General features: G+C 38.7%; 1 protein-coding gene across 1 annotated transcript in view; it reads left to right on the top strand.

Moving 5' to 3' along the window:
* Positions 1 to 3,350, top strand: part of LOC122801843 (kelch-like protein 9) — a 414,260-nt gene extending 410,910 nt beyond the window's left edge. Inside the window, exon 8 of the mRNA XM_044071492.1 lies at positions 1,471 to 3,350. Within this exon, the coding sequence (XP_043927427.1) occupies positions 1,471 to 1,961 (491 nt within the window). The 3' untranslated portion in view covers positions 1,962 to 3,350. The remainder of the gene's footprint in view (positions 1 to 1,470) is intronic.
* Positions 3,351 to 12,761: the final 9,411 nt, after the last annotated feature.

Consider the following 12,761-nt stretch of genomic DNA (forward strand, 5'->3'; position numbering starts at 1 on the left):
ATGTACAAAACTTAATATACCTATATGCCTTTAAAAGACATAAATGATGTAATACATTCATATGTATCTGCCTTTAAACGATGCAAATAACGTAAACAGTTTTGAACTTCAATCAGTATTATGTAAATTCCATGCCATATTCCTATTTTTTCCTTAAGTATACTCAATGTACCAATATTTGTTGCTATATATACTGCATATTCTAATGTCTTTAATCCTATGCACAACTGATATAATTTACCTATGGAGCTTTTCTCCCTGGCCGTACACTGAAAATAAAGTCTTGCCCTGTCCAACTTTTCTGGTAATAGATAAATCTTAAATACCTTGGCCACATAATGTGCAAATAGGATTTACTATCAAAGGCATTGGTGCAGGATTGGGGAGTGGCATAATAGTTAAGGTGCTTACTTCAAAGATACAAGGTATGAGGACCCCTTGGGAACATTAGCCTAGTAATCACCTATGAAATCATCAAAGGCAAAATTAAAAAGGAGCAGTAGATACTAAGATACACAGGTAGCATATAATTAATATGAATTTTTCAGAACTTAATGAAGCAGTTGACAGCAGAAATGCCTAATATACTAAAGTCTTTGAGATCTTGAAGAATCAGAGTCCCCTAAATGACTAAACATCAAATGAATTGTATATGGATGTGTTCATGAGAATGTAGCCCACTGACACATATACACACAGACACACACACACACACACACACACACACACACACACACACACACACACACACACACACACACACACACACATGCACACGTACATAACAACATGCATGCATGCATACATGCATACACCACACACATATACATTTTTTTTAATTAACAATGTATTCAGTTTTAGAAGTAGAGTAAAACTGTTACTCAAATGTACCTAAAGCATGGTTGGGAACAAAAGGCACTGACATTTTGGCTTTGAGCCTTTTATATTCCTCTGACAACACATCAGATGTACATTCACCCCCTCATGAATTATATCTTGTTTATACTCTTTTTGCTGTCATCACAATGTGTACACTGCTTTCATAACTGTATGCGATGACAGACAGATTTAAGTAGCTTATTGTAGCTAGATAAATAATCTAAATGAAAACATTAATGCATACACTGTATACAGACAATTATTATCTTCACAACTATTTGCAGCATTGATATAAAACTGACGTTAGTCTCTCTGACAATTAAGATAACCAGGCAAATTGAAATGTGTTCGTAAATATTAGAAAGGTTGCAGATGTGTGCATATAAAATATTCTAGCACTGTTTTGTACCTGTGAACTATCAGAGGATTGTAAGTAAACACTGCTATCTGTTTTACTGTAAATAAATGACCTGAAAGTTTATATCTTGACACTTATGTAACAGAAATTTCCTCAGAAAACACAGGAGAAACACTACAGCTACATATGACTATATTGTAGTTTCATTCATAATTATTTTTATCTCTTTATAGGAGGAATAACACATGATGCCTTTCAAAAGGAATTGATGTGCTATGACCCAGAAAGTAACAAGTGGAGTAGAAAAGCTGATATGTCAACTGTCCGGGGCCTTCACTGCATGTGTACCATTGAGGATCGCTTGTACGTCATCGGAGGGAACCACTTCCAGGGTTGTAGTGACTATGATGATGTCCTGAGCTGTGAATATTATACACCAACATTCGATCAGTGGACTGCCATAGCACCAATGTGTCGTGGCCAAAGTGATGTGGGTGTAGCAGTTTTTGAGAAAAAGATTTATATAATTGGAGGATATTCATGGAATAGCCGTTGCATGGTAGATATTGTTCAATGTTATAACCCAGAGAAGGATGAGTGGACCAAAGTTTTCCAGGTTCCAGAGCCACTTGGGGGCATTCGAGCCTGTACATTGACAATACATTTACCAGAGTGTTCAGTGGAATCCCAGTTACATGAGTCACCTCTTTCAACAGATAAATAAGAAAAAAAGCTTTAATGTCTTTCTATTATGTAGAACAACGGGACAATAAAAACTGTACATGCCCAAAAAATTCACATCTGACTTCTGACACTGTAAGAGCACAGCACATTTTATTCTACATTCTGATGCTCTCCCTGCTTCATAATATTTCCTTCACTATGTAACCACCACTTCCTTTATTCCCTTGCATCAGCTCAGGATAATTTTTAATGGCTGTTCAAGTAATACTGCATATTCTTAATAAATATCATCTCTATCTGAGTTGACATTAACTTTAGCTCTAAATCTACTTTCTTACATTAACACCTCTAAACATTTTTTTTTTGTATTCTTTTGGTCCTATTCCAGCTGTCTGCTATCAGCCTTGACATGTAACCACCTCCTCAGGCATTAACTCCACCTTCTTGACACTTGTCCAACCTTCACATCTAAACAGGGACCTTCAGCTTGAGAAGTCCTCAGTGCAAGCAGTCAAGGGAAGTGTGTGTGGAGGAGATCAGGGAGTCCTGACAGTGTGATCCTGATAATTGTAGAGCAGTTTTTGGTATGCCCCACTCTGTGTCATGTCCAGATTATCACTAGTCTATGGCTGTAAACCCCGTCCATGCAGCACAGCTGAGGTGGGAAACATGCTGCTCTGTCTTTTCTTCCAGGGTGACTTTTCAGGTACTGGGTATGTTAATTGAAACTGGGTTATCTGGGTCATACTTAGGGCTCCATAAGAGTTTTTCACCTCTCCCAGTTCTTAGTCCTGTCTGACAAAGATAAATCGTAATATGCAGTACTTAGTCCAATGTCAGTCACATTCGCTACCTCATATCACTTTATCCTTATTTTAAATCCACTTGATATTGCATACTAGAAGTCTCTTTCATTATTATATTTTAAGTATGTTCTTTATGGGTTGCTAGTTTCATATTATTTTCTGTCTGAGTTGTTAAACCATAACTTCCGTTATATTCTTTAAGTCTACTTATTTTATCACTTGCATTTTTTTTAATTACATCTTTTCAGCTGGCTTTGCTCCATATTTTAACTGAAATCAGTCTGTGACAAGTTAATTTAGACAGTTAACAAATGAAATGAACAAAATTAGATAAATAAACATATATTTGTACTATGAAAAAACAATTTATTCTTAGAGTATGCAAGTATGGATATTTCAGTAAAGCAAGGATTATATGAAAAAAAATGTTAACTTGGAAGTTAAATGGACTCTAGATTCTACCAAAATGGTACAGCTCAGAAAATTTGCATGCTACTGTGCTTTAAAATATCTGCTGTGTAAGATGTCAGTTCTCATTACCAACTTTGTATTTCTTATTGTGTAAAGAACACACAGTGGTAACTATTAAAATCTGGAAACCAGCAAACGTTTAAGTAAGATTTCTAATTTCATGCGCTTGATTATTTAAACAGTCAGGTAGTTATAAAGTATAAAGAAAAGGATAAAAGGCACTGCGTATGAATCCTTTGGAGCAAAGCAGGAAGTAGGGAGACAAGATATGGAATTGCCAAAAAGGAGAGGAAATAGCCACTAGAAAAGGCATAATTCCACTCAGTAGGGCAACAAGGTATGGAATAGAAAGGAAGGATATGAAATAGGTAGCCACTGGAAAATGTAGAATTCCATATTGACTTAAGGATGAATGTTTCAACTGATTGGGTGGGTTATCCCTGTAAATAATTGCTTGAGGAAATGCTGTGCTTAGGTCAGCAGTAAGGTCAAAGTAGTCAGATGCTTAGGTGTTTAGAGGCTGGGAAGGAAACCAGGATGTGGAGGGCAAGCATTGTAAAGGCTAGTGGTAACAAATGAATGGACACAGTAAACCACCAGTCGTCTTCTGAATGTTTTCTTCATATTTTCATAGTTAAACATTTTACCTTATTTATAATATATATTTACATTGTCCCCTTTCTCACGGTTACCTACAACTTCAGGTAGAGCCAGATCATGGTCAAATGGGACACTAGGCAAGATAATAGACAAGTCCCACCACCGCTAATATACCATTATCCTTTTACTTAACCATCTGTTCCCAAATGGACAATGGCAAAATTTCTCACTGTATGTATTTTTTTGTTACTTATATTTACAAAGATCACACTGAGCTTGGTTTAATTTAAAACTTGTATTTCAAATTTTCACGATAAAAACACTGAAGTGTATTTGCCAAACAAAACTAAAAGACCCTCATGCTAAAAACAAATTCAGAATGAGGAATGGTAAACTGCTATTCTCTTGAAATTTGCATTTGTTTAAATGATCTCTCCCAAACTATGAGGACCTGTAATTATTTTCTTGTGATAATTTCTAAACTTTACCACAAAAAGAATCAGAAACAGACAATATGGCCAGACTTGTTCACCGAAAATGTTCTTTTTGATGATAGCTTAAATATCTGTAAGAGTGAAAGGTGCAAGTAGATACAGAATTTTGATGGTAAACTGTCAGCATTGGCCCTACCCTCTGAGTATGCATACATACTGATCACTACATCTGCAAAGGTTCTGAATACTACAGCCAAAAATGCCTCAGCTGAATCCAAAGAAACCATACATTCAACAACACTAGAACCTCAACTCTTCTGCATAGCATTATTTCACACACACACACACACACACACACACACACACACACACACACACACACACACACACACACACACACACACACACATACACAATATTTAAACACACTCCTCCCAAATCACCTAGTCAGCAATGAATCCAACAACTTCCAAACCCAGCCACCTTAAAGTTCACAGTGCAATTGGCAGCCCATAGGAATGTTAATCCGCATGTCCTATGCCTCCCATGCATAAACAGATATGTGATAAATAACTAAGACAGACTTTCTACTTACTTATACAACATACTCCAGAAACATCATTCAATATGGTATACCTGTTTGCTTGGCTTTACTTTGTCTGCAGTCTTTTAAGCCATACATTGTTCTCATCATGAGCAGTTTATTTACCTGATGTGCCTTTAACCTTGTAAACATAAACCATTGACTGAAACCATTGACATATATATATATATATATATATATATATATATATATATATATATATTTGTGTATGCAAACTTTTTCCTCTGAGCTTCTGCTAAAAAAAAATCAGAGGCGTGTCCTAGCCCTATGGGACAGAAGGGAGAAGGCCTAACTATAACCTGCATAACCCAATTTCTGATTGTGGCTGAGGTGCTGGAAGATCCTGACAAGGAAAGGCAGGTTTGACTAGTTGATATTAACGTACTTATCATGGAGGAGGAAAAAGTGTCTTTTGGTCATCGCCATCAACCCTATGCAAGCAAAAGTTTGCATTGCATTGGAAAGGCAGCACCAAGGATGTGGACTTAACAATGACAATTTGGTACTGGTAATCTGCATTAGCATTTTCTATGGAAGTATGCACATGCACGAGAAGGGAGTATTACTACCTGTGATGATGCGGGGGCTCATGTCTTATTTATTTATTTATGTATTTACTGTTTGGTAACCAGGAAGATGGACTGCTCCAGAGACCTTTTTCAGCCATGACCCAGTCTCAGAGGCAACAGACAGCAAAATCAAACTTTAAATTAGACACTTCAAAGATAGTAGAGTGCTAAGTTGACATCATTACAAAACCTTTGCAAGGTCAAATGCAGTTATTGTACAGCTTTTTAACATACAGTTCTCATACATTTCTAATAAAGTAGCAGGTTTTCATTTGGTTTTATCAGTATACATGGGTTGCAGTACAGTTTAGCTTCAAACAATTGCTTCTTAAAAGGTTTAAAATTGAATTTTCTTGGTGGAAAAAGGTGCTGGAAGATCCATGATCAACTACCAAGGACAGAGTCGAGACCTTTGCAGAAATGCTGGCTTTGCTGAAATGATGTCAATGACACAAAATTAAGTTCTTTTCACTATATGCATTCCACCTTGCAGAAAACCTGGAAGGAAAACTAGAAAAGACCTTGCCTTATATGCAGATTGGACCCTATTATGTAATAAAATCTGTGCAAAAGAATGTACATTAAGGATAAGAACAGATGTAGTAATGACTGATTATGTAAACAATTGAAAATACAACATATTAAATTTAATGTAAAAAATAAAATAATGCATCTGGGAAGCAAAACTACAGGAAAGAAGTACACTGGTGCAGAGTATAGTGGCAGCAAAAAAAAAAAAAAACGAGCACGTGTAATCATATCAGGTGAACTAAAGGTTAGGGAGCAATAGAAGCATATTAGGAAAGGAGGCTTGTGGAATACCATTGGTATGGCAAGTTACATAACCAAGAGTGTCTTAATAGAAAGTTGGCAAGACCCCATGTGAAGCAGTATGTGCAGTTGTGGACATTTAATCAGCATTCTAATATGACACAGAAGTGTTAAGCTGAGGGCAAGTAAAGTGATGCAGGACTGCATCAGACAGCATTTAAGAAAGAAAGAGACTGAAGGAACCTTACACTTAGTCTTCAGGAAACAGCACTGACTGACAACAAGACAGAATTATTTGTCCTCTGTCATTATATATTCTCCATAAGCCTTTGTCATCTAGCCCCATCTAGCCCCCAATTGACCCTTTCATTTCCCCATCCTAAGAATCAAAGAAGGCACTGTTGCAAGAGTTAGAGACCATACAGCCATCATCCATAGCTGGCCGGAGTATTTTATTATGCTCCAGCTCCTCCCCATGATAGCTTGCAGGTTCCTTGATGAGGCAAGGCATGCAGTGCTATGATGTTCGTCATATGTTTTCACATGTCAAGTCCTTGCTAGAGTGCTGCACACTGCTTAGCACATATAGGAGTTCTCTAAGATGTCAGTCCTGCTGCAACTACCACCTGTTCACTTCTAAATGAGGACCATGTACTAAGCCTAGCTGTCGTTCAACCCCTGGATGGGCAAGCCAATACCAGCCACTCATTCTCATTGCTAAAGCCAGGCAGAACTGTTTTTTTGGTAGTCTGAGCACACTATTGACAATATTATGTTTCTGTAATAGTACAGTATTTTACATCATTTCTGCTATGGTCTGGAGGTCCATCAGCTATGGCTCTAAGGCATACTTAGCATCACCTTTAACACATAACATCGGACTTTAGACATCATTATGAGTTGCCTCCTGCCTATGTTCATGAAAATGGACCTTCTTGTCTATTGCAGTGGCACTGTGTGGGGATGCCAAAAGGATGGCCTTTTGGAAAGTCACCTTGCACAAATGCTGTATAGGCTACACATGCATGTGATGTAGGAATCAGTGAAACTACCTGGATGGCAAACAGACATGTTGCATATGATACCTTCTGCAATGCAAACCCATTAAATAGATGCCATGTGGGGCATTAAAAGCAATGTTGGTACTGTCAATTGTCCCATCTTTGCTGGATGCCCTTATTTGCTCTTACGTTCTTCCTGTTTGTCTCAAATCTTGTTAACCAGATTGTCTTCTGCTTTCCTGCACATGTGCTCAGAACAGTATAATCTGTTCTCTTTGACCTTTTCCATAACTGGAGCTACTTTGGCTTCTGCTCTTATGTCTTCATTTCTTTGTCTGCCCCACACTGTGTATCCTACCACCCATCTCAGGCACTTCATTTCCATCACCTCTAGCTTCCTCAATTGCTCTGCCTTTACTACCTAAGTTTCTGTATCATACAGTAGTACTGGCCATGCCACTGGTTTTGTACACCTTACTTTTTAGCTTCTTGGCATTCTTCCTTCATACACTACCCCTGACACTCCTTACCAGTTAGCTGTAGCCCCTCTGAATCTAGATTTTACCTCTTCATTCGGACTACCCTTCTCCTCAACCAAAGAAAAGAGGTTACTCTGCAGATAGTTCTTTCCCCTCATATATTTTTCAGTGTTTCCAGCTTTTCTCACTGCTCGCCAACACAATGTCTTTATATAAAATAATAAATTAAAGAAAAAATGAGTTAAGCAGTGCAGTTAAGAGTTAAATATGTAAAGAAATGTGAACTGGCACACAGAAACAGCAAATAATCATTTTGAACAAATAGGTTACGCAAAAGAAATACATTTCTCTACAGCATGATTTTTCCTAACTAGCTAGTCTGAAAGAATTATTAGGTCTTAAGCTAAATTGGATGAGTTTCTAGATATCACGAGACAAGTGTACAGAATTAATACTCACAGGTCACAAATTACAGTATAATTTTTCTCCCACACCTCTTTTTTTTTTTTCCTTTCTTGTGACTTAAACTACAGATGTAGTTAAACAAATTTTCATATTCACCTGCTATGAATTTGTTTTCCTGTCCTTAGCTAATTATCACCCTTTACAGAATATTTTAACTGCTCTTTATCTCCATGGCATAGGAATAGTACAGATCTTGTAATCAAAGGGCAGAACAATTACAGCTCCTGGTTCATGTTTCCACTGTACATTTCACATTCTGTGAGTAGTTACTGCATTTCCCAGCAGAATGCATTTAGAAACTTCAGTTACATCTTTAATAATTTTTTTCATGACACAGAAAAACACACATCTTGCAAATTAAATCGCATTATGTTAGTATACTTACTACAGGTTTTATAAGGCTTAAATGCAGCTCACATATCTGTTAAAATCTGTATCAGAAAACAGGGACATATTTGTTCTCTGATATCACACAGCATTAGTTTATTTTTCTTTGAAATGGAAAACAATTGTGATTGTTTGAAAAGTGTACATAGAGTGAACTGCAGTGATAGTCCACATTTAATACCAACTTTAAAATGTGTTAGTCTGCTGATGTGAGAGTCTGTATCCCGCCACCAACTGTCAGGTCTTTAAATAGGTTTGATAGATATTTACTAAGCTTGCTGTCCTGGAGGACATTGAAAAGCATAGCCTAAATAATTCCCATTAAGCACAGTCTGATTAAGTGAACTCCTCAAGATCATAAAATAGGCTAATGAAAGCTGAGGGAATCAAACCCTCAATTACAGGAGCAGCTAATTAGCAGCTCTCAGCGTTAATATTCTGAGCTTACTGCCAGATATCATAAATTAAAGACTGCACTATCACTGTGATAAAAATAATTCTTCATTTTATAACATAAGTACTAGTTTATTTTAAGTTAGCATGACATTGGAGTTAGTCTATTTAGAGTCTGGGATGAAGGTGCCTAGCCTCCCAAATATGAAGTATGGGGTTGCAAACCTTGCAAAAATCAGTATATTTATGTTAAATTACTGTTTTATTTTTACTTTAATAACTTTAACAAGGGCAAAGTCAATTTTTTCATTTTTCAGAACTTAAATATCTCAAAATGATGAGATGCACTATTTCTCTCTCACTTAAATGAGCTTTTATAGTAAACACACTAAATCGTGTAATAAGTAGGCCATTTGTTAATATCAGGTTCTCATATTTTCAGCATCCTGTTTAGGGCATCATTCTGCCTTTAGTCTTGTTATAAGTTTGTGGTTCAATACTAGGCTAACTGCCCTGTAGGGCCATTTTTTAAAGCCTAGCTAATAACCTGAGGTCAGAATCAAGCCCTGCATTTTGTGCCTATGAGGTGAAGACCTTAATCATTATGCCACACCCATCTGTGGGAACAGAAGAATGGTTAAGGTCAACATAATTGTTCTGCTGTCATGTAGTTCTATCCAATGAAGTAATTTTGGGCAATGGCAGCACATGGTTAAATTACATTATGACGACAGAAGGTACTACCAGCACAGCTAGCTGGAATTCTGTAAATAATTATATGTATTTGTGAATATCAAACTGATTTATACAAGATGCTTTTGTTACAAATGTATTAGAACTACATGTCATGTGTATATCAAACTGATTTGTACAGATGTTTGTGTTGTAAATGTATTTTCAAAGTACTTGTGTTTAAAATATATCAACAGTGTGCCCTTCTGGAGAGAACAGAAATGTACATGAGCTATTGTAACTGTTTAAATGTATATGTTTTAATAGAGAAAACTGGAGCACAGAAGGTTAACCTCAGTCCCACAAACTTTAAAATATATCTGAAATGAAATTACTTTATGGGCTAGACCATAAAGATGCTATCTCACAGGTTTCAGTGCAGCCAGAGACACAAAGTCTGTATTACGAAGCTTTCTGCATTGTCTTTGGGGTGGGGTGAACTTATAACTACTCTGGAAGCATGGAGGTATAAAATTGTTTTATGACTTTCAGCACCTGCCACAGATTTGAACAAAAGCCCTTGTCCTCACCCCTTTACTTCATGGTACAACTGTAACTGCTGTTTCTAAATTGTTTGATATTGATTGATTTGACTATAACAAAGTAAAGAAATGTTTATTAGAGTGTTTTAAGTTAAGACCTGAAGCTTATAAAAAAAGTTTCATCGGCATAGAAGCAAGGCAGATGAAAGTGTGTGTAATTATATTGCCGAGTTAAGCACTTATTTTCAAAGGTGGGTGAGTGGGTGTCAAGTCACCACTTTTGAAGGGCTGGCAGACCTTTTGGTGAGGGCACAAACCCTTAATACTTTGCCTGAGGACATGAGAATCTGGTTGGCTGACAGGAAATGCAACTCTACAGATGAGCTAGGGAAAAGGGGGATCTCTACTTAGCAAGCAGGGCATCACTGCACAAGAAATGGATACCCAGTGCTACACATGTATATAAGGGACCCTATGGTGGGCAGCCTAAGCCACCCCAACAGAGCCCAACAGCAACAGGGGAAGCCACTAGTTCAGGCACACAGCCAGGATCAGGGGTTAAATGTTTTAAATGTAACCAGTGGGGTCATGTATCATATACATGTCCATGGAGGCAAGGTGGGGAACAAAAGGTAGGGGATCCAGCAAGTGGGAATAACAGAATGCCTATGGTAAGTTGTATGGAGACAACAAGGGTACCAAACTACCAGGAGGGGATATATCCTATCTTAGTAGATTAGAAACAAACCACTGCTAAGAGAGACAGCCTGTAACCTAACCTTTATGAAGCCTGCAATTGTTAAAGAGGAGCTCTACTTGTTTGGCCAGTCTACTCCAGTCAGAGCTTTAGGAGGGACCCCATTCCAAATACCTTTGGCGAGGGTTCACCTTGACTGGGAGGGTGGAAAAGGAAGCAAGCAAGCAGGTGTGTTTGAGGATATCCCTCCAGATGTCTGACAGGGAATTATTTTGATAATGCAGTACCCTGTGTGCATGCAGTGACATGCAGTTAGGCTTGGAGACAGGCATGTGGGTCTGGTAGCCTGGGGGGACCCCGACAGACTGCACACTTGAAACAAGGACTGGTGAGGTGGCTACTTCAGGGAGGAACCTACCCTGTAGCAGGGAGACTGAAGGTGAGCCACAGCTGCTGGTAGGTACTGATGTTCCCTTGGACAGTGTGACTGCAAGGGCAGAGGTTACTAGTAGTACCCAGGCTGACAGTGAGGCACCGCTGTCAGAAGATACCAGACTTCCTGTGGAAGGGGAGCTGGAAGGGTTACAAAAAGAGAGTTGAGACAAGCTCTGCTCTCAGACCCTACATTACAAGGCTTTAGAAAGGAAACTAGGGAGGCACCTGATTCTCATGGAAATGGGGAATCTGTATACTAGGACAAAGGGTTACTGTATAGAAAGTGGATCCCTGAGGGAGGGCTAGAGGGTGAGTTAATACAGCAGTTGGTAGTGCCCAGAGCTAACATCTGGCACTTCTAGCCATAACTCATGACATTCCCTTTGCAGGTCATATGGGCATAAAGCACACCAAGAGACGTATTATGCAGAACCTTTATTGGCCTGTGATTGCAAGAGATGTAACAGGGTACTGCAGGACCTGTTAGCAGTGCCAAAAAGTAGGCAGGGCAGGAGACTAGGTAAAAGTATCTTTGGTCCCTTTGCCTGTGATTGAGTAGCCATTTTAGTGAGTAGCTATGGATATTGTGTGTACAGCTTAGTGATAGTAGATTATGCTACTAGATACCCAGAGGCAGTGGATCTGTCCTCCATTAAGGCAGAGAAGGTGGCAAATACTTTGTTAGACATTTTCAGCAGGGTAGATTTCCCAAGAGAAATACTGACTGACAGAGGTACCAATTTCAAGACCTGTTAGCTTGTCTGTGGAAGCACTGTGGGGTGAAGCACCTAAAAAACACCCCCTACCATACCCAGATTAATGACCTTGTGGACAGGTTAAAATCTACACAAAAGAACATGCTACAGTCATTTGCAGACCAGTTTAATAGAGAGTGGGACAAACATTTGCCCCATCTGCTGTTTCCATACAGAAAGGTAGCCCAGGAATCCACATTTTTTTCACCTTTTGAGTTGCTGTATGGGCATCAGGTGAGGGGACATCTAAATTTGATTCATGATGAGTAGGAGGATGAGTGTGAATCCCGTAAGGAGTCTGTTGTGGCATATGTCCTAAACCTCAGGGCAAGGGCGTGGCCCAGGAGAACCTGGCAGGAGCTCAATAACAGAAAAAGGTTTGGTATGACAAGAATGCTCAAGCCAGAGAGTATGCTGTGGGGCAGAAGGTGACGGTTCTCATTCCTGTCAGACACAATAAGCTGAAGGTAGCTAGGGAAGGACCCTTCAAGGTGGTAAGGAAGGTCAGTGATGCTACCTACATAGTAGAACTTCTGGGCAGGAGGCAGGGGCACACATTGTACCATGTTAACATGATGGAACCTTACCATGACAGGGTGGCCCTTGTATTAAATATTTGCAGTAGGAGGCAGGAGGAGTCTGATGGGGATCTATGGCTACAGGGAACCAGCCAGCAACATCTGAAGTCACTATGGTGCAGCCTAGGGTTGCAGGCATATGATATGACAGTGCGACACTGTAATGGGGTCAGCAATGCAA

Source organism: Protopterus annectens, chromosome 5.part0 (assembly GCF_019279795.1).
Source record: "Protopterus annectens isolate FY-2018-M chromosome 5.part0, PAN1.0, whole genome shotgun sequence".
Taxonomy (NCBI): Eukaryota; Metazoa; Chordata; order Ceratodontiformes; family Protopteridae; genus Protopterus; species Protopterus annectens.